Raw genomic sequence first — 23,693 nt, 5'->3', positions numbered from 1 at the left:
TTTATGATTGTTTGGTCAGAGACATTCACACCAGTGGCCTGCTGGAGGTCATTTTGTAGGGCTCTGGCAGGGCTCATCCTGTTCCTCCTTGCACAAAGGAGCAGATACCGGTCCTGCTGATGGGTTAAGGACCTTCTATGGCCCTGTCCAGCCCTCCTAGGGCAACTGCCTGTGTCCTGGAATCTCCTCCATGCTCTTGTCTCCTGGAATCTCCTCCATGCTCTTGTCTCCTGGAATCTCCTCCATGCTCTTGAGACTGTGCTGGGAGACTGTGTTTGGTTTTAAAGGGATATGAAGTGACAACCCTATAGGTATGGCCTCATGCTACCAGTAGTGACACTAACCCTAGCCAAATGTAAAAGATGAGGAGGGAAAAAATGTCAGTGGCCCCCCCACCTGTAAAACCATTCCTGTTTTAGGGGTCATCTCATTGTTGTCCATCTAGTGCACCTGTTGTTAATTTCATGAACACCAAAGCAGCTGAAACTGATGAACAACCCCCTCTGCGACTTACCTGACCAGATCAATATCCCAGGAGTTTCCTTGACTTGATGCCAGACTCGGGTTACAAAGTCTTCCTTTCATTTTTTTTTTTTGAGCCGTGTATTATTCTGAGGTCAAATTAAAGATCTATATAGAGGAATCAGGACCTCCTTCCTCCTGCCGGTGACCCCTCTAGTGATATAAAGATCTATATAGAGGAATCAGGACCTCCTTCCTCCTGCCGGTGACCCCTCTAGTGATCTATATAGAGGAATCAGGACCTCCTTCCTCCTGCCGGTGACCCCTCTAGTGATCTATATAGAGGAATCAGGACCTCCTTCCTCCTGCCGGTGACCCCTCTAGTGATCTATATAGAAGAATCAGGACCTCCTTCCTCCCGCCGGTGACCCCTCTAGTGATATAAAGATCTATATAGAGGAATCGGGACCTCCTTCCTCCTGTCGGTGATAAAGGGATACACTCCACCGAAACTGCCTTACTCAAACTCTCCAACGACCTGCTAACCGCCAAAGCTAATGGCCACTATTCAGTGCTCCTACTCCTTGACCTCTCTGCGGCCTTCGACACAGTCCACCACCCCCTCCTCCTCAAAAAACTACACTCCCTCGGCCTCAGAGATTCTGCTCTCTCCCGGCTCTCATCCTACCTGTCACAACGCTCCTTCAGCGTTACCTATAATGCTACCACCTCCCCCTCACTCCCCCCTCTCTGTTGGGGTCCCTCAAGGCTCTGTCCTCGGGCCCCTTCTCTTCTCCATCTACACCTCCTCCCTTGGCCAACTCATACACTCTCACGGCTTCAACTACCACCTCTATGCCGACGACACACAAATCTATCTCTCAACCCCCCACCTCACCCCTTTGGTCTCAGCCCAAATCACACACCTACTGAGCGACATATCAGACTGGATGTCACTCCACTTTCTTAAACTGAACCTCTCCAAAACCGAGTTTCTTGTCTTCCCCCCCCCCCCCCCCAGCCCGGACACCACCCCCCATTGATTTCTCCATCACATCCAACAACGCCACCATCAAACCTGCCCCGCAGGCCAGAGTACTTGGTGTCATTCTGGACTCCAACCTATCCTTCCAGCCCCAAGTCCAATCTTTAACAAACTCGTGCAGACTCCACCTCCGCAACATGCAGACTCCACCTCCGCAACATGCAGACTCCGCCTCCGCAACATCGCCAAAATCTGCACGTTCCTAACCCCAGAAACCACTAAACAGCTCATCCACTCCCTCATCATATCACGACTCGACTACTGCAACTCCCTCCTCACTGGCCTGCCTCACCGCTGGCTATCCCCGCTTCAGTCCATCCTGAATACGGCAGCCAGACTCATCCACCTCACCAACCGCTCCGTCTCCGCCACCCCCTCTGCCAATCCCTCCACTGGCTTCCGATTGCCCAACGGATCAAATTCAAAATCCTAACACTGACGTACAAAGCCGTCCACCATACTGCCCCGAACGACATCACTGACCTAATATCCAAGTACCACCCAACACGCACACTCCGCTCCTCAGAAGACCTCCTTCTCTTTAGTTCCCTGGTCTCCTCCTCCCATGCCCGCCTCCAGGACTTCTCCAGGGTGTCACCCATCCTCTGGAACTCCCTGCCCCAACCCATCAGATTATCACCTACTCTCCTCTCCTTTAGGCGCACCCTGAAAACCCATCTCTTCAGGGAAGCCTACCCCACCCCCTGCTAACTTGCCGACCTCTTCCACTCTTCCTACCACTCCATCCCCCACAGCTATCTCCTCCTGTGCCACCATCCCCCCCCCTCCTAGACTGTAAGCTCGAAAGAGCAGGGCCCTCGATCCCCTCATGTTTTGCATTGTATTGGTATTGTTCTGTCACATGTTCTGTCCCCCTTTGTAATGTACAGCGCTGAGCGAACTATTGGCACTTTATAAATACTGTATAATAATAATAATATAGGGGAATCAGGACCTCCTTCCTCCTGCCGGTGACCCCTCTAGTGATATAAAGATATATATAGAAGAATCAGGACCTCCTTCCTCCTGCCGGTGACCCCTCTAGTGATCTCTATAGAGGAATCAGGACCTCCTTCCTCCTGCCGGTGACCCCTCTAGTGATCTATATAGAGGAATCAGGACCTCCTTCCTCCTGCCGGTGACCCCTCTAGTGATCTATATAGAGGAATCAGGACCTCCTTCCTCCCGCCGGTGACCCCTCTAGAGATATAAAGATCTATATAGAGGAATCAGGACCTCCTGCCAGTGACCCCTCTAGTGATCTATATAGAGGAATCGGGACCTCCTTCCTCCTGCCGGTGACCCCTCTAGTGATAGGATCTATATAGAGGAATCAGGACCTCCTTCCTCCTGCCGGTGACCCCGGTCTTCCTGCTTTATAAAACCGCTTTTGATTGTTTTCTTCATTTTTCAGTTCTCTAATTCGATGTTTTGTCTCCAATTTCTCAGCTGGTCTCAGCCGCCTTTTGCTGTCTTTAATTGGAAGACAAAACTTTTATAAGGCGCTCCAAATTTAATTAGGATGGTCACGGAGCAAGGAAGGAGGCAAACGCGTAACAAGTCTTCCCCTCTTCCCTTATTGGTCCAGGGTGGCGGGTGTGATTGGTTCTTTCCAAAAATATTACACTTTTTCTCAAAGCCAATTTAATCCCTTACAAATGTGGTGGAAACATGCTCCCAAAAGTGGAGTCTGGGGAAACCTTTAGTCCCATCAGTTCACCAATTCTGCATCACCTAGACCCCCGATTGTGTTTGGGTGGGGAATGATTGTAATCCTTTGGACGCTCCGTCTTGCCAAACCACTGTAGGGAAAAACGGAGTTGCTTGGAATGGTTTTCCCCAATTGATCGGTTTGGTTTCACCAAGATAAAGGATGAGCGCTTGGTCCATAAACATGCAGAAATCGTTCCGATATATTCTGTACTACTGTACACAAAGCCAATGACATTGTACATGCACCAGAGGAGCTTACATTCTAATATCCCCTCACAGTCACACAGTCCCATCAGTCTCTGTACCAGAGGAGCTTACACTCTAATGTCCCCTCCCTCCCCCACAGTCACATCAGTCTCTGTACCAGAGGAGCTTACACTCAAATGCCCCCCCCCCCCCACAAAGTCACATCAATTCTCTGTACCAGAAGAGCTTACACTCTAACAAGGGTGGACTGACAAGTCATTGGGCCCCCGGGCAATAGGGGATCATGGGGCCCCTGGGACCTTGCCCACACTCAAAAAAGGTACCAGGAGCATCTCATGGGGCCCCCTACTGACCCCGGGCCCTCGGGCAATGCCTGAGTTTCCAAATGGTCAGTCCGCCCCTGCACTCTAATGTCCCCTCCCCCACAGTCACATCAGTCTCTGTACTAGAGGAGCTTACACTCTAATGCCCCCTCCCCCACAGTCACATCAGTCTCTGTACTAGAGGAGCTTACACTCTAATGCCCCCTCCCCCACAGTCACATCAGTCTCTGTACTAGAGGAGCTTACACTCTAATGCCCCCTCCCCCACAGTCACATCAGTCTCTGTACTAGAGGAAAACAACAAAATCAGAATGCGCTTGTATCATATATCGTGCATAACTGTGCAAAAATTGTAAATATATATTGTAAAAAAAGAGAAAGAAAAAGAACCCCAGTGAATCTCTACATAAATTGTTCAAATATAAAAGTCCAAAATTATTTCTTCTTAAAAAATAAATCCACCGTGCTAATCCACCACCAGATGAATGGAATAAACTCACCAGAGCTAGATGCTGATCAAATTATAAATCAGCACAAGCGTGTTTGCTCTGGGAGCGATGAAGAAATCCAAGGAAGCACCCTTCTGTAATAAGAAATCCAGGCACCAGGAGCAATACTCTGCAACCACTATATGATATGGCCAGGACTTTTCAAACAGCGATCATCCTCCAAACACATGATCGTATCACTCCAAAATAAAGAAAAGGCATGATGGTGCAGTACGTAAAAAATGTGTATATTTATTTAAAACTCATAGTACTCACAAAACAAGTGTCCACCTGACACTGGTATAACAAGCGGTAGAATGCACAAAAGCATGTACGAACGAACGATCCAACGAACGAAACTCCGTTCACCGCGGACACCTCGCCGACAGTTTCCGGGAACGTCCTGACGTCATCCAATAAGCTCCGCCCTACGCGTTTCATCACACTGACGTCCTCACGGAGCGGCATGGATTTAGACGTCAATTCCATCTATATATACCGCTCGCACTCTGCACAGCGGTATTTCTTTATCCAATCACAGCGGCGCTATAGTCATATACCGCCGCTCAATTGGCAAAGATGCAATTATATCACAGATCCTATAATCACATACATTCAATGTTTGTTATAACATATATGCTAAAAATATATTAAAAAGGAATAAACTATATTTTATATCAAGTCATTTACAAAAATGACTAATTACATAATCATGAGCTTTATAAAGGGGAATTCTAACCCACAAACTTGAAATCCATTACATACCAAAGTTCCATTTTTTTTCCAAATACATTGTTATATACCTTTTCTAATCAACGAACTCTCCACCCAATTCCATAAGAGACATATATGTATGCATATATTGTATTAATATTATAAAATTGACTCCCCTCCCTCCAAAGAAACCGGCCTCAAATCTCTGAAAAGAAGCCTCACTCATCATCCATAATCCAATTAAATCAGCATACATATATATCTCTTTTTTCCTTTTAACAAAAAACTCTCCACTATATCATTCTACTATTACCAAAGAATATATTTAAAAATATATATAAATATATATTTTTATATATTTTTTATATAAAAGAAATATATTTAAAAATTCGTCAAAAAACAATTCAGATCAATATCAATTATATTTTTTACGCTTTCTATTCCATAAAAGGTTGGAAAAAGTGGACATCCCATGTAATTTATGTCTTAGAGTGCCCATGTCACTTACAGTACGTGGGGAGGACAGGTAGACGATTAAAAACAAGAATTGGAGAACATCTTAACAATATAAGAAAGGGGTATGATAAACATAGTGTGTCAAAACACTTTAAATTAAAACATAACAGTGATCCAAGTCTAGCAACCTTTTATGGAATAGAAAGCGTAAAAAAACACTGGAGAGGAATAGATATGATCAATGAAATATCCAAAAGGGAGACGTTTTGGATATACGAATTAGATGTATTGAAACCAAATGGTTTAAATATAGATATTGATCTGAATTGTTTTTTGACGAATTTTTAAATATATTCTTTGGTAATAGTAGAATGATATAGTGGAGAGTTTTTTGTTAAAAGGAAAAAAGAGATATATATGTATGCTGATTTAATTGGATTATGGATGATGAGTGAGGCTTCTTTTCAGAGATTTGAGGCCGGTTTCTTTGGAGGGAGGGGAGTCAATTTTATAATATTAATACAATATATGCATACATATATGTCTCTTATGGAATTGGGTGGAGAGTTCGTTGATTAGAAAAGGTATATAACAATGTATTTGGAAAAAAAATGGAACTTTGGTATGTAATGGATTTCAAGTTTGTGGGTTAGAATTCCCCTTTATAAAGCTCATGATTATGTAATTAGTCATTTTTGTAAATGACTTGATATAAAATATAGTTTATTCCTTTTTAATATATTTTTAGCATATATGTTATAACAAACATTGAATGTATGTGATTATAGGATCTGTGATATAATTGCATCTTTGCCAATTGAGCGGCGGTATATGACTATAGCGCCGCTGTGATTGGATAAAGAAATACCGCTGTGCAGAGTGCGAGCGGTATATATAGATGGAATTGACGTCTAAATCCATGCCGCTCCGTGAGGACGTCAGTGTGACGAAACGCGTAGGGCGGAGCTTATTGGATGACGTCAGGACGTTCCCGGAAACTGTCGGCGAGGTGTCCGCGGTGAACGGAGTTTCGTTCGTTGGATCGTTCGTTCGTACATGCTTTTGTGCATTCTACCGCTTGTTATACCAGTGTCAGGTGGACACTTGTTTTGTGAGTACTATGAGTTTTAAATAAATATACACATTTTTTACGTACTGCACCATCATGCCTTTTCTTTATTTTGGAGTGATACGATCATGTGTTTGGAGGATGATCGCTGTTTGAAAAGTCCTGGCCATATCATATAGTGGTTGCAGAGTATTGCTCCTGGTGCCTGGATTTCTTATTACAGAAGGGTGCTTCCTTGGATTTCTTCATCGCTCCCAGAGCAAACACGCTTGTGCTGATTTATAATTTGATCAGCATCTAGCTCTGGTGAGTTTATTCCATTCATCTGGTGGTGGATTAGCACGGTGGATTTATTTTTTAAGAAGAAATAATTTTGGACTTTTATATTTGAACAATTTATGTAGAGATTCACTGGGGTTCTTTTTCTTTCTCTTTTTTTACAATATATATTTACAATTTTTGCACAGTTATGCACGATATATGATACAAGCGCATTCTGATTTTGTTGTTTTCATTTTTCACCAATAATTTGGGTTAGAAGTTTGCAGCTTTTTATAGAATTATTTTGTTGATTGGCGCTTTCTGTTTAAATAATTTTTTGTGATCTGTACTAGAGGAGCTTACACTCTAATGCCCCCTCCCCCACAGTCCCATCAGTCTCTGTACCAGAGGAGCTTACACTCTAATGTCCCCTCCCCCACAGTCACATCAGTCTCTGTACCAGAGGAGCTTACACTCTAATGTCCCCTCCCTCCACAGTCGCACACTATTATTATACATTTATATAGCTCTGACATACTCCATAGTGATGTACTGATTTCTGCTCATTTCAAATAAATTGGGCTGCCAAAAATACGAGGGTGAGGCACATGTTTTGGGTCCATCGTCTCCTATCACCCCTAACCCCAACCCTCACTAGGTGTCCCCTGAGATCCGGTATTGATGGACCCGGTAGACCCGTTTCCATTTCTTCAGCTATTATATGAAGGTCAAGGAATGTCTGACTTTTTTTTGTTTTTTCTCTCTTTTAGTCCATCTAGACTTGTGTCCTGTATAATACTCCAGAGATGACCATGTGGCTACTCCAGTGCATCGGGGTCCTCTTGGGCATTGGGGTCCATCTTCACCCAGCGAGCACCTTCCCCTTCATCCTCACCCAGCTCAGCACCCGTAAGAGCAGCTGCAAGCTGATCCCCAGCAGCATGACCCTGTGCCATGGAGTGGGCTATGGAGAGATGCGTCTGCCCAACCTGCTGGGCCATGACACCATGAAAGAGGTTCTGCAGCAGGCCGGATCCTGGGTGCCTCTTCTCACCAAGCAGTGCCATGCCGACACCAAGAAGTTCCTGTGCTCGCTCTTCGCCCCCGTCTGTCTGAGCGACCTGGAGGAGGCCGTCCACCCCTGCAGATCCCTCTGTGAAGAGGTCCGCGATGGCTGCACACCAGTAATGGCTGCCTTTGGCTTCCCTTGGCCCGACATGTTTAACTGCACCCAGTTCCCTGAGGGCAATGAGCTGTGTGTGCCCCCTGCTGGCATGGAGGAGAAGCCACTGGTGGTGAAAGAAGGTAGGTGACCCCGATCATCACTGGTCAGGACTTGGGTCTGGAGGTCCAAGTACAGTAACCTAGAATTTAACTTACCCAGGGAACGAGTGAAGGCACATACAACAAAAAAAAAAGAAAATTGTCAAATTTGAACCCTCCATCGCTCTATTGAAAATGTTTGTGTCCCCACTGGTGAGATTTGCCATCACTTTGGTCCTGAAAGGAAGTGAAGGTAAATCTCTCCAATATGGACCAAAGTGGCGATAAAACTAGGCAGGGTTTCAGATATGCATCAGCTTCCTTCAAATAAGTAGCGTTGAGACCAGGGGTGGACTGACAACTCATGGGGCCCCTGGGCAATAGGGGAACATGGGGCCTCTGTGTCCTTGCCCAAACTCAAAAAAGCCCATGAAAAAGGTACCAGGGGCATCTCATGGGGCCCCCTACTGACCCCGGGCCCTCGGGCAGTGCCCGAGTTTCCAAATGGTCAGTCAGCCCCTGGTTGAGACCTCCTAGAGAAAACATTGTAATGTCACATAGAAGAGTCTCTGTCCACCAATGTAACCGTGACTTCTGTCCACAGAGCTCCCGTGTGCCGCCTGCCAGAATGGAGGAGACGTTGACAAAGCATTCCTGCAAGATTTTTGCTCTTGGGATTTTGGTAAGTAACGTAAAGTTGTTCTTGCAAATGTAAGGGACAATCTTCCCACTGACCACCAATGTAAAGACCATTCTTCTCACTGATCACCAATGTAAGGGACATTCTTCCCACTGATCACCAATGTAAGAAACATTCTTCCCACTGACCATCAATGTAAGGGACATTCTTCCCACTGACCCCCAATGTAAGGGACATTCTTCTCACTGACCACCAATGTAAGGGACATTCTTCCCACTGACCACCAATGTAAGGGACATTCTTCCCACTGACCATCAATGTAAGGGACATTCTTCCCACTGACCACCAATGTAAGGGACATTCTTCCCACTGATCACCAATGTAAGGGACATTCTTCCCACTGACCTCCAATGTAAGGGTCATTCTTCCCACTGACCCCCAATGTAAGGGACATTCTTCCCACTGACCCCCAATGTAAGGGACATTCTTCCCACTGACCCCCAATGTAAGGGTCATTCTTCCCACTGACCCCCAATGTAAGGGACATTCTTCCCACTGACCCCCAATGTAAGGGACATTCTTCCCACTGATCACCAATGTAAGGGACATTCTTCCCACTGACCCCCAATATAAGGGACATTCTTCCCACTGACCCCCAATGTAAGGGACATTCTTCCCACTGATCACCAATGTAAGGGACATTCTTCCCACTGACCCCCAATGTAAGGGACATTCTTCCCACTGATCACCAATGTAAGGGTCATTCTTCCCACTGACCCCCAATGTAAGGGACATTCTTCCCACTGACACCAATGTAAGGGACATTCTTCCCACTGATCCCCAATGTAAGGGACATTCTTCCCACTGATCCCCAATGTAAGGGACATTCTTCCCACTGACCCCCAATGTAAGGGACATTCTTCCCACTGATCACCAATGTAAGGGACATTCTTCCCACTGATCCCCAATGTAAGGGACATTCTTCCCACTGACCCCCAATGTAAGGGACATTCTTCCCACTGACCCCCAATGTAAGGGACATTCTTCCCACTGACCCCCAATGTAAGGGACATTCTTCCCACTGATCACCAATGTAAGGGACATTCTTCCCACTGACCCCCAATATAAGGGACATTCTTCCCACTGACCCCCAATGTAAGGGACATTCTTCCCACTGATCACCAATGTAAGGGACATTCTTCCCACTGACCCCCAATGTAAGGGACATTCTTCCCACTGACCCCCAATGTAAGGGTCATTCTTCCCACTGACCCCCAATGTAAGGGACATTCTTCCCACTGACACCAATGTAAGGGACATTCTTCCCACTGATCCCCAATGTAAGGGACATTCTTCCCACTGATCCCCAATGTCAGGGACATTCTTCCCACTGATCACCAATGTAAGGGACATTCTTCCCACTGATCACCAATGTAAGGGACATTCTTCCCACTGACCTCCAATGTAAGGGACATTCTTCCCACTGACCCCCAATGTCAGGGACATTCTTCCCACTGATCACCAATGTAAGGGACATACTTCCCACTGATCCCCAATGTAAGGGACATTCTTCCCACTGACCCCCAATATAAGGGACATTCTTCCCACTGATCACCAATGTAAGGGACATTCTTCCCACTGACCCCCAATGTAAGGGACATTCTTCCCACTGATCACCAATGTAAGGGACATTCTTCCCACTGATCACCAATGTAAGGGACATTCTTCCCACTGACCCCCAATGTAAGGGACATTCTTCCCACTGATCACCAATGTAAGGGGCATTCTTCCCACTGACCCCCAATATAAGGGACATTCTTCCCACTGATCACCAATGTAAGGGGCATTCTTCCCACTGATCACCAATGTAAGGGGCATTCTTCCCACTGACCCCCAATGTAAGGGACATTCTTCCCACTGACCCCCCAATGTAAGGGACATTTTTCCCACTGACCCCCAATGTAAGGGACATTTTTCCCACTGACCCCCAATGTAAGGGACATTCTTCCCACTGACCCCCAATGTAAGGGACATTCTTCCCACTGACCCCCAATGTAAGGGACATTCTTCCCACTGACCCCCAATGTAAGGGACATTCTTCCCACTGACCCCCAATGTAAGGGACATTCTTCCCACTGACCACCAATGTAAGGGACATTCTTCCCACTGACCCCCAATGTAAGGGACATTCTTCCCACTGACCCCCAATGTAAGGGACATTCTTCCCACTGACCCCCAATGTAAGGGACATTCTTCCCACTGACCCCCAATGTAAGGGACATTCTTCCCACTGACCCCCAATGTAAGGGGCATTCTTCCCACTGACCCCCAACGTAAGGGACATTCTTCCCAGTGACCCCCAATGTAAGGGGCCTTCTTCCCACTGACCCCAATGTAAGGGGCATTCTTCCCACTGACCCCCAATGTAAGGGGCATTCTTCCCACTGACCACCAATGTAAGGGACATTCTTCCCACTGATCCCCAATGTAAGGGACATTCTTCCCACTGACCCCAATGTAAGGGACATTCTTCCCACTGACCCCCAATATAAGGAACATTCTTCTCACTGACCACCAATGTAAGGGACATTCTTCCCACTGATCACCAATGTAAGGGACATTCTTCCCACTGACCCCCAATGTAAGGGACATTCTTCCCACCGACCACCAATGTAAGGGACATTCTTCCCACCGACCACCAATGTAGGGGACATTCTTCCCACTGACACCAATGTAAGGGACATTCTTCCCACTGACCCCCAATGTAAGGGACATTCTTCCCACTGATCCCCAATGTAAGGGACATTCTTCCCACTGACCCCCAATGTAAGGGACATTCTTCCCACTGACCCCCAATGTAAGGGACATTCTTCCCACTGACCCCCAATGTAAGGGACATTCTTCCCACTGACACCAATGTAAGGGACATTCTTCCCACTGACCCCCAATGTAAGGGACATTCTTCCCACTGACCCCCAATGTAAGGGACATTCTTCCCACTGACCCCCAATGTAAGGGACATTCTTCCCACTGATCCCTAATGTAAGGGACATTCTTCCCACTGATCACCAATGTAAGGGACATTCTTCCTACTGACCACCAATGTAAGGAACATTCTTCCCACTGACCACCAATGTAAGGGGCATTCTTCCCACTGACCACCAATGTAAGGGACATTCTTCCCACTGACCACCAATGTAAGGGACATTCTTCCCACTGACCCCCAATGTAAGGGACATTCTTCCCACTGACCCCTAATGTAAGGGACATTCTTCCCACTGATCACCAATGTAAGGGACATTCTTCCTACTGACCACCAATGTAAGGAACATTCTTCCCACTGACCACCAATGTAAGGGGCATTCTTCCCACTGACCACCAATGTAAGGGACATTCTTCCCACTGACCACCAATGTAAGGGGCATTCTTCCCACTGGCCACCAATGTAAGGGACATTCTTCCCACTGACCACCAACATTCAGGTACCTAAAATATAGAAAGACCTTTCCTAAACCTAGGTGTTCTTCAAAAAGGTAGACCTAGAAAAGAAAAGCAGTAAACGCAGCTGCAACCACAAAATGACTATCAGGTCAATGGCAACCACATGTGTAAAGCCATTCATGAAAATGTGTATAATTCTGGGTCAATGGGATTAAGGCTTGCAGATTTCTTTTTGATCTTTACCGTCTCAGAGGCAAAGAGGCAGGACTGGGTTTGGGGCATGCTCCTCTGGTCAGATGCTGGATGGGGGTGACGCCTCTTATAGCGAGAAACGGATATTGATGAAAGGCCTGCCTTCCACGTTTACCACTTAGAGTGCAATAAGGAAGAAAACTGGTGTGGGCTTGTCCACCATAAAGCCAAGGATGTCTTCTGCTCATGGCTTTATTACCATGACACAGTTTCCAGGCTGGACAAATGAACGTGCCGTTACCTCCAGCTCAAGTGAACTAATGAGTGGTCTAGCATGGGGAATTAAACAGGCCTAGCCTAGTGTTTGGCTGCTGGGGTAACCCTTGTTAAAGGCACACTTTATTCTCCAGTAAAAACCTGAGGGGATTCCAAGCCCTCGCCACTCTTTCCAAACCAAGAAAAAAGGTTTTAGCTATACGTATGTTTTATTATATTTTTTTTTAAATGGACATTTTTTATTTTTAATTTATGATCCACAACCAAGTCATTAGGATTCAAATATCGATATTTACAGAGAACAGATACAATGGTTTGGTGTTCTACCAAAACCCTTTCTTAGGCTACCAGTAGTGCTTTGATAATTTTGAGTCCCCCGGGCAGTTGCTTGAGCAACCCAAAGATGTTTGAAAATAAATCTGTGCTTTAGGACTTGTGTTGATGGTCTACGGCAACCTTTTAGAACCAGGGTTCCTTCTTAGAGCAGTGTTCCTCAAGCTTTTTTTCAGTTCAGGCACCCTTTAAAATTATGGACAGTCCCGAGGCACCCTTTAAAATTATGGACAGTCCCAAGGTACCCTTTAAAATGGACAGTCCCAAGGTACCCTTTAAAATGGACAGTCCCGAGTCACCCTTTAAAATGATGGACAGTCCCGAGTCACCCTTTAAAATGATGGACAGTCCCGAGTCACCCTTTAAAATGATGGACAGTCCCGAGGCACCCTTTAAAATGATGGACAGTCCCGAGGCACCCTTTAAAATGATGGACAGTCCCGAGGCACCCTTTAAAATGATGGACAGTCCCGAGGCACCCTTTAAAATGATGGACAGTCCCGAGGCACCCTTTAAAATGAAGGACAGTCCCGAGGCACCCTTTAAAATGATGGACAGTCCCGAGGCACCCTTTAAAATGATGGACAGTCCCGAGGCACCCTTTAAAATGATGGACAGTCCCGAGGCACCCTTTAAAATGATGGACAGTCCCGAGGCACCCTTTAAAATGAAGGACAGTCCCGAGGCACCCTTTAAAATGAAGGAGAGTCCCGAGGCACCCTTTAAAATGATGGACAGTCCCGAGGCACCCTTTAAAATGATGGACAGTCCCCGAGGCACCCTTTAAAATGATGGACAGTCCCGAGGCACCCTTTAAAATGATGGACAGTCCCGAGGCACCCTTTAAAATGATGGACAGTCCCGAGGCACCCTTTAAAATGATGGACAGTCCCGAGGCACCCTTTAAAATGATGGACAGTCCCGAGGCACCCATTAAAATGAAGGACAGTCCCGAGGCACCCTTTAAAATGAAGGACAGTCCCGAGGCACCCTTTAAAATGAAGGACAGTCCCGAGGCACCCTTTAAAATGATGGACAGTCCCGAGGCACCCTTTAAAATGATGGACAGTCCCGAGGCACCCTTTAAAATGATGGACAGTCCTGAGGCACCCTTTAAAATGAAGGACAGTCCCGAGGCACCCTTTAAAATGATGGACAGTCCCGAGGCACCCTTTAAAATGATGGACAGTCCCGAGGCACCCTTTAAAATGATGGACAGTCCCGAGGCACCCTTTAAAATGATGGACAGTCCCGAGGCACCCTTTAAAATGATGGACAGTCCCGAGGCACCCTTTAAAATGATGGACAGTCCCGAGGCACCCTTTAAAATGATGGACAGTCTTGAGGTACCCCATTCTAAAATGGGGTGCCTCAAGACTTTCACATTTTAGAATGGGATTCCCTTTTAAAATTATGGACAAACTATTCTAATAGTTTTATATAACAGATCCACATCCACACATGTAGGACACCCAACGTTAGAGGCTTCCAAAGCCAATACACTTTTGCACTCTGGTACTGACTAGTATACCACTGTTTCTCTTCTCCCTCACTGAGCTAATTTGACCCCAGCACTGACAGAGAGGGGCAGGGGAGGGTCAAACTAGGATGCTGTGCAGGCAGGTGACATCCTCCTTATCACCTGATGATGTCATTGGTTGGTTGTCAGGACGCCGGCAGCTAGAAGGTGGTAATGGTGCTCCATGAAAACCTGTGGCTTTGTGTAACTAGAAGGCAGACTTGTTCCACCCGCTGGCCTGTATACCAGTTTTGGGCAGTTTTTAGACATTTTGCCAAGGCACCCCTGAAGAAACCTCAAGGCACCCCAGGGTGCCTGGGCACCCTAGTTGAGAAAGGCTGCCTTAGAGACTGTTGGGGATACTGTATCTTGAAGAGTAATAGATTGCTCTCTTGAAGAGTTCTGCCACCAATGTCACTTGCAAATATCAGGAGTGTGGGATCAGTGGAGCCTCACCCTCATCTCACAGGAAAGTAGCCATAGACAGCAATGGTCTTTTCAGCAGTTTGTATGGCAACAGTCTTCCCAGTGATCCCCAAAATAATGGGCAATTCATCACAATAACCACTGATGTAAGGTGGCACTACACTGACCACCAATGAAATAGGTATTCTTTCCACTAGCCATCAATGTAATGGAAGAGAAAGAAGGCGCTTCTAAGTGCAGTACATCCACATGATTATTGGTAAAAATGGTTAAAACCAGTGGACAAAGCCCCCTTATATGGATGGCCAGTGGACAAAGCCCCCTTATATGGATGGCCAGTGGACAAAGCCCCCTTATATGGACGGCCAGTGGACAAAGCCCCCTTATATGGACGGCCAGTGGACAAAGCCCCCTTATATGGACGGCCAGTGGACAAAGCCCCCTTATATGGACGGCCAGTGGACAAAGCCCCCTTATATGGACGGCCAGTGGACAAAGCCCCCTTATATGGACGGCCAGTGGACAGAGCCCCCTTATATCGACGGCCAGTGGACAGAGCCCCCTTATATCGACGGCCAGTGGACAGAGCCCCCTTATATCGACGGCCAGTGGACAGAGCCCCCTTATATCGACGGCCAGTGGACAGAGCCCCCTTATATCGACGGCCAGTGGACAGAGCCCCCTTATATCGACGGCCAGTGGACAGAGCCCCCTAATATCGACGGCCAGTGGACAGAGCCCCCTTATATCGACGGCCAGTGGACAGAGCCCCCTTATATCGACGGCCAGTGGACAGAGCCCCCTTATATCGACGGCCAGTGGACAGAGCCCCCTTATATCGACGGCCAGTGGACAGAGCCCCCTTATATCGACGGCCAGTGGACAGAGCCCCCTTATATCGACGGCCAGTGGACAGAGCCCCCTTATATCGACGGCCAGTGGACAGAGCCCCCTTATATCGACGGCCAGTGGACAGAGCCCCCTTATATCGACGGCCAGTGGACAGAGCCCCCTTATATCGACGGCCAGTGGACAAAGTCCCCTTATATTGATGGCCAGTGGACAAAGCCCCATTACATTGATCGTCCCCTACACTCCACCGAAACCGCCCTCCTCAAAATCACCAACGACCTACTAACCGCCAAAGCCAAAGGCGACTACTCTGTCCTCCTCCTCCTGGACCTCTCCGCGGCCTTCGACACAGTTGACCACCCCCTCCTCCTTAATAAACTACTCTCCCTTGGCATCAGAGACACCGCTCTCTCCTGGTTCTCCTCTTACCTATCCCGACGCTCCTTCAGCGTTTCCTACAATGGTGCCACCCCCCCTTCCCTCCCCCTCTCTGTTGGGGTCCCCCAGGGCTCTGTCCTTGGACCCCTTCTCTTCTCCATCTACACCTCCTCCCTTGGCAAACTCATACACTCCCACGGCTTCAACTACCACCTCTACGCTGATGACACTCAAATTTACCTCTCCACCCCCCACCTCACCTCCACTTTCTCCGCCCGCATCACTCACCTCCTAAACGACATCTCTGACTGGATGTCGCTCCATTTCCTCAAGCTTAACCTCTCCAAAACCGAGCTTCTCGTCTTCCCCCCGCGCCCCCCCCCATCCTATCCATCACTACTAACATCACCACCATCAATCCCGCCCAGCAAGCCAAAGTCCTTGGAGTCATTCTGGACTCTAACCTCTCCTTCCAACCTCATATCAAATCACTCACAAATACATGCAGGCTCCACCTCCGCAATATCGCCAAAATACGCTCCTTCCTTACCCCAGACACCACTAAACTACTCGTACACTCCCTGATTATCTCACGCCTGGACTACTGCAACTCCCTCCTCACCGGCCTACCCCAGTGCAGGCTCTCCCCGCTTCAGACCATCCTGAACTCAGCGGCTAGACTCGTCCACCTCACCAACCGCTCCACCTCTGCCAACCCCCTCTGCCTATCCCTCCACTGGCTCCCTATCGCCCAACGCATCAAATTCAAACTACTCACTCTGACCTACAAAGCCGTTCACAACACTGCCCCTAACTACCTCACCAACCTGATTCCCAGGTGCCACCCTACCCGTACCCTTCGCTCTTCACAGGACCTCCTTCTATCTTGCTCCCTGGTCTCCTCCTCACACGCACATCTGCAAGACTTCTCCAGGTCCTCCCCCATCCTCTGTCACTCACTACCCCAATCCATCAGACTGTCACCTTCCCTCCTCACCTTCAGGCGCTCCCTGAAAACCCACCTCTTCAGGGAAGCCTACCCCACCCTCACCTAACTGCTGCTCTCCTTCATTCCTCCTACCACTCCATCCCCCACAGCCACTTCCTCCTGTACCACTACCCCCTCCCTCCTAGATTGTAAGCTCGAAAGAGTAGGGCCCTATAACCCCTCGTGTGCTGTTTGTAGTTGCTGTGCTGTTTCATGTATTGTCCCCCCCTCTATTGTACAGCGCTGAGCAAACCCTTTGGCGCTATATAAACTCGATGTAATGTAATAATAAGGCTCAGGCATATAGACCGTCAATGAAGGGCTCCTGTCACTGTTTCCTGGAGCTCACTGTGCCATCCAGCAGCAGGGAGAGCTCAGGTGCAACACTGTGATGGACGTCGCTCTTCCTGGGCCGCAGTGGAATGCACGCCGTCTGCTTGGAACGCACGTCCCGGAAGTGACGTCAATGGTGGGTGACGCATTTTGGAGTTTGCGCAATAGCTCCTTCATCTAGACGGTCTTCATCATGGTTTTGATGATGGAGCTATTGCGCATGCTCTGAAATGCATCACAGCCCACCATTGATGTCACTTCCGGGACGTGCATTGACGTTCTACATGCCTAAGCCATATCACCCTTTTGTAAGTGGTTTTAACCATTTTTGCAAATAAACATGTGGATGTACTGCACTTAGAAGCACCTTCTTTCTCTTCTGTTCTGCCCAGAGTCACGCTTCTACTGCTGAAAGTGCTGCTCTAGTGCCTATTCCCACTGTCTCCCACCACTGGTCTCCAAGGCAGATGTGCCCTAAGAACTCCTCTTCTCTTCCATCAATGTAATGTGGCTTTGTCCACCAGCCATCAATATAAGGGGGCTTTGTATACTGGCCATCAATGGAAAGGGACCTTGTCCACTGGTCATTAATGAAAGTGGAGTATGTTCACTGGCCATCAGTGTAAATGGGCCTTGTCCACCAGCCATCAAGGGAAGGGGACCTTGTCCACCAGCCATCAATGAAAGGGGACCTTGTCCACCGGCCATCAATGAAAGAGGACCTTGTCCACCGGCCATCAATGAAAGGGGACCTTGTCCACCGGCCATCAATGAAAGGGGACCTTGTCCACCGGCCATCAATGAAAGGGGACCTTGTCCACCGGCCATCAATGAAAGGGGACCTTGTCCACCGGCCATCAATGAAAGGGGACCTTGTCCACCGGCCATCAATTAAAGGGGACCTTGTCCACCGGCCATCAATTAAAGGGGACCTTGTCCACCGGCCATCAATTAAAGGGGACCATGTCCACCGGCCATCAATGTAAGGGGACCTTGTCCACCGGCTATCAATGAAAGGGGACCATGTCCACCGGCCATCAATGTAAGGGGACCTTGTCCACAGGTCATCAATGGAAGGGGACCTTGTCCACTGGTCATCAATGGAAGTGGAGTATGTCCATTGGCTATCAGTGTAAATGGGCCTTGTCCACTGGCCATCAATGGAAGGGGGCCTTGTCCACTGGCCATCAATGGAAGGGGGCCTTGTCCACTAGCCATCAATGGAAGGGGACCTTGTCCACTGGCCATCAATGGAAGGGGACCTTGTCCACTGGCCATCAATGGAAGGGGACCTTGTCCACTGGCCATCAATGGAAGGGGACCTTGTCCACTGGCCATCAATGGAAGGGGACCTTGTCCACTGGCCATCAATGGAAGGGGACCTTGTCCACTGGCCATCAATGGAAGGGGACCTTGTCCACTGGCCATCAATGGAAAGGAAACTTGTCCACTGGCCATCAATGTAATGGGGCCTTGTCTACTGGCCATCATTTAATGGGGATATACGGGTTGTCTACTGGCCATTGTTGGCAGTGAGCATTTTTCCTATGACCTGCAATGTAGGAGAATGCTACAATCTTTACTGCTTTCATTTATTTTCTGACAATTTATTAGTATTTTGTTTCAGAGCTGTAGATGAAATAATGTTTATGTCTCAAGGAACCCCTGCTAAAATGATCGTAAGGGTTCCACTGGGGTATTAAGGTTGAGAAAAGCTGGTCTGTGAGTGAATCCGTCCAAATGGAAGTAAACTGCAGGTCAACTGTCAACTCCAGTGAATTCTGAGCAATCTCAGAAGCATCTCAGACTGGTTTCAGACTGATGCAATCCATACAAGCCCAAAGCCCGTCCACACAGGACAACTTATCCAGGCAGAGCAAATCAGCAGCTTTACTTAAGCCATTCCTTACCAATCTGGACATACTCAGCTGTCTTTTACTCCCCAAAGCTCCATTGAAATGCTGGGCGATATGAGCATATCCAATAACTTACACGTTGTCAACAGGACAGGAAGTGATGGGATATCAAATGTTTTACTGTTATCACCACGTTAGAAACATAGGGGGAACCTTGCTAAGGGAACATCTGTTCTGGTGACAACTGTAAGATTTCCCCTCATTGAAAAATAAGTGATAAGGGTTCTATCCACCCATTACGATATCCAAAACTGAAACAAAGTTTTGGCTTTGGTTAAACTTTAAGTGATAGATCTGGGGATTTGATGAGTACGGGGTGTTCATTGTACTTTTCTCCCCCATGTTGCAGTCTGCAGCAGTCCCAGTTGTGGAGCTTCAGCTTTTTCTACATCTTGCTTGGTGTTCTCTATACCACAAGGGCAACTGACTAAAAGTCTACCACGGCAGCCAAGGCAAAATAAAGTTAATGTGTGATTTGTGACTAAACATTATGGAGAAATGGACTTTCAGTTGGCAATGAGTCAGAAGCAGCACTGGCAGTGTAAAAAAACCTCTCACCTGAAATATATCTATTTTGGGTGGAGATATTTCCTCTAGGTCTTTTCCTGGTGCTTAGGACTCCATTGTAGGAGATGAGCTAATGGTTTCATCAGAAAAAATTAATTTTCCCCATATTCTAATAGAGGGTTCAACAGGACTACATCCCGCATGGAGACCAATGACTTAATAGCTAGTGTTAAGACTTTGAATGGCATGTAGTATGTCTTCAGTCTCAAACCTCTACTGTATTATGTCTTCTCCAACCACTCCTGTAGTATGTCTTCAGTCTCCAGTCATTCCTGTGTTATGTGTTCTCCAACTACTCCTGTGATATGTCTCCCTAATTTCTTCTCCAACCACTCCTGTAGTATGTCTTCTCCAATCCCTCCTGTAGTATGTCTTCTCCATTCCCTCCTGTAGTATGTCTTCTCCAATCCCTCCTGTAGTATGACTTCTCCAACCATTCCTGTATTTATGTCTTCTCCAACCACTCCTGTAGTATGTCTTCTCCAACCACTCCTGTAGTATGTCTTCTCCAACCACTCCTGTATTTATGTCTTTTTCCAACCACTCCTGTAGTATGTCTTCTCCAACCACTCCTGTAGTATGTCTTCTCCAACCACTCCTGTAGTATGTCTTCTCCAACCACTCCTGTAGTATGTCTTCTCCAACCACTCCTGTAGTATGTCTTCTCCAACCACTCCTGTAGTATGTCTTCTCCAACCACTCCTGTAGTATGTCTTCTCCAACCACTCCTGTAATGTCTTCTCCAACCACTCCTGTAGTATGTCTTCTCCAACCACTCCTGTAATATGTCTTCTCCAACCACTCCTGTAATATGTCTTCTCCAACCACTCCTGTAATATGTCTTCTCCAACCACTCCTGTAATATGTCTTCTCCAACCACTCCTGTAATATGTCTTCTCCAACCACTCCTGTAATATGTCTTCTCCAACCACTCCTGTAGTATGTCTTCTCCAACCACTCCTGTAGTATGTCTTCTCCAACCACTCCTGTAGTATTTCTTTTCCAACCACTCCTGTAGTATGTCTTCTCCAACCAATCCTGTCGTATGTCTTCTTCAACCAATCCTGCAGCATGTCTTTGGTCTCCAATCCCTCTTGTAGTGAGTCTTTGGTCTCCGACCCCCTCCTGTAGTAAGGCTTTGGTCTTCCGACCCCCTCCTGTAGTAAGGCTTTGGTCTCCGACCCCCTCATGCAGTAAGGCTTTGCTCTCCGACCCCCTCCTGTAGTAAGGCTTTGGTCTCCGACCCCCCACCAGTAGTAAGGCTTTGCTCTCCGACCCTCCTCCAGTAGTAAGGCTTTGGTCTCCGACTCCCCCCCCCCCCCCCCCTCCAGTGGTAAGGCTTTGGTCTCCCGACCCCCTCCAGTGGTAAGGCTTTGGTCTTCCGACCCCCTCCAGTGGTAAGGCTTTGGTCTTCCGACCCCCTCCAGTGGTAAGGCTTTGGTCTTCCGACCCCCTCCAGTGGTAAGGCTTTGGTCTCCCGACCCCCTCCTGTAGTAAGGCTTTGGTCTCCCGACCCCCTCCTGTAGTAAGGCTTTGGTCTCCCGACCCCCTCCTGTAGTAAGGCTTTGGTCTCCCGACCCCCTCCTGTAGTAAGGCTTTGGTCTTCCGACCCCCTCCAGTGGTAAGGCTTTGGTCTTCCGACCCCCTCCAGTGGTAAGGCTTTGGTCTTCCGACCCCCTCCAGTGGTAAGGCTTTGGTCTTCCGACCCCCTCCTGTAGTAAGGCTTTGGTCTCCCGACCCCCTCCTGTAGTAAGGCTTTGGTCTCCCGACCCCCTCCTGTAGTAAGGCTTTGGTCTCCCGACCCCCTCCTGTAGTAAGGCTTTGGTCTCCCGACCCCCTCCTGTAGTAAGGCTTTGGTCTCCCGACCCCCTCCTGTAGTAAGGCTTTGGTCTCCCGACCCCCTCCTGTAGTAAGGCTTTGGTCTCCCGACCCCCTCCTGTAGTAAGGCTTTGGTCTCCCGACCCCCTCCTGTAGTAAGGCTTTGGTCTCCCGACCCCCTCCTGTAGTATGTCTTCAGCCTCCACTCCCTCCTGTAGTGCTGTATGTCTGCAGTCTTTGACTTTAATCTCTAGTATGTCTAAAGCCTCTAACAGCCAGCATCAGACTGAGGGGTAGGTAGAAGAGGTGGCTTTTGGTGCTTTAGTAAGAGGGGGAGCAAAAAGGGCAAGACCTGCAACCTATGCCAATGAAGTAGTTTCCAGCTCATGGTGAGGCACACTTTGGCATTTGGGTGCTAAAACACTTTGAACCAGTACTGGACCTTTTGAGGAGAAGAATAATTTGACCTTTCCTATTTGCGTATTTCAGGGGATGGCATCATGCTCTTTTTGACAAGATCCCTGAGAATACCGAATAGCCCAAATGAGAAGATGCTGTAGTACAGTGTAGGATAATCTTCTCCCAAAATCTGGGTTTTCCTACATTCTTTGAGATCTGGCCAGGGGAAGGATCACATCCCCTTCACCTAGGCACTGTGGGAGGAGCTGAGGGAAAGGTAAGTATTTTATCTATTTTTAACCTCACTGGTGGTTTTATGCAGCATTGGGGCACCTTGAATAGGCAAACTGAGGTGGAAGGTCCACTTTAATGTTATGTGCAGCCCTTTGCAGATGTCTGAGGTCAACAGCTGAGGCCTTCTATACCTTGTAAGTTGACCACCACTGCTTTATCCGCTTGTCATTCTCAGCCCTGAAGATCAGCATCCACTCAACGTCCACCCTGGATGGGGACCTCATGGTGGTCCCAGAAGTGAAGAGCAGGACCGTGTACAAAGCTAAAGGGTGGACAGAGGAGGAACTGAAGAAGAAGACCTACCTGTGGCTGACAGACGGGGACAGCTGCATCTGTCTGGACCTCCAGGAACCCAGGACCACCGTGCTGGTCATGGGCCACCGAGTGGACGACAAACTGGTCATCACCTGGGTGCGCAAGTGGCAGAAGACAGAGAAGGAAATGAAGCGGTTTTCCAGGACTGTCCGCAAGCTTCAGTGCTAGATGCTAGACAAATCCCCAAATGTTGGGTGTGGAACATAAGCTCATGTTGAAACCCAAGGACACGTGTTCTCCTAACTTTTGCTCTTTGCCCCAATTCTACCACCATCACGTAGGCGAAACCCCCCCCCCCCCCCCACAAACTATTTTTACATAAGCTGACCACGTCCCATTTATATCGTTAACATTTTAGCACTACCACAATGCTTTCTGTGAAAAGACTTTTTAAAATGCTTTTGGTTGTGCCCATAACTGCTAGGTACGTGTGCGACAACTTGAAAATTTGCTCCTGTGTATGGCCACTCCTCATCATCAGCTGAGTAAATTGAGTTTTCCCTGCTCTGCTCCTGTATGAGCCATGATGTAGCGGAGTAGATGAGCAGAGACATGCAGATTGTGAGGGTGTGGAGCAGCCATCAGGAAGGGAGGTAAAATGTCTTAACTCTATGCATGTAGCCATTTGAAAAGATTTTAAATAATATGCTGTCCTTTAATCATTTTATGGGAATGCTGTTTCTTTATTCTCCATAAAATCCACAGCCAAAGTCCGTAATCCATGACCGAAACACGTAATGAACATCACCATCATGGCCTTAAAGGGAACCTGTTGTGGGGGAAATTGAAGGGAAAGTGGTTTGGGGCTCTGCTGACCTCCTAAAAATGCTGGTTGTCATACTGATCCTCTGCCTTCAGTACATTGAAAGCTTTGTAAGCATAGCTACATTGTCGAACAGGTTGCCCCCTCACCCTGGGGCTGTCCAACAACACGGCAACAAGCAAAATTCGGCCAACTGATACAAGCAGTAACGGCAAGAGGAGTGCAGAGGGATGGGAGGCTGA

At 47.8% G+C, this 23,693-nt stretch overlaps 1 protein-coding gene across 1 annotated transcript in view; it reads left to right on the top strand.

Annotated features, from left to right (window-relative positions):
• LOC149428624 (secreted frizzled-related protein 2-like) overlaps positions 1 to 23,353 on the top strand; it is a 31,612-nt gene extending 8,259 nt beyond the window's left edge. Inside the window, exons 2-4 of the mRNA XM_089667194.1 lie at positions 7,509 to 8,043; positions 8,606 to 8,683; positions 22,549 to 23,353. Coding sequence (XP_089523320.1) covers positions 7,545 to 8,043; positions 8,606 to 8,683; positions 22,549 to 22,856 — 885 coding nt within the window. The 5' untranslated portion in view covers positions 7,509 to 7,544 and the 3' untranslated portion in view covers positions 22,857 to 23,353. The remainder of the gene's footprint in view (positions 1 to 7,508; positions 8,044 to 8,605; positions 8,684 to 22,548) is intronic.
• The last annotated feature ends 340 nt before the right edge of the window (positions 23,354 to 23,693 follow it).

Source organism: Staurois parvus, unplaced genomic scaffold (genome assembly GCF_062004578.1).
Source record: "Staurois parvus isolate SC_StPar_1 unplaced genomic scaffold, SC_StPar_1.0 ptg003082l, whole genome shotgun sequence".
NCBI classification, from domain to species: Eukaryota; Metazoa; Chordata; class Amphibia; order Anura; family Ranidae; genus Staurois; species Staurois parvus.
Note: the sequence above shows the minus strand (reverse complement) of the source record. Positions and strands in the feature narration are given on the sequence as shown.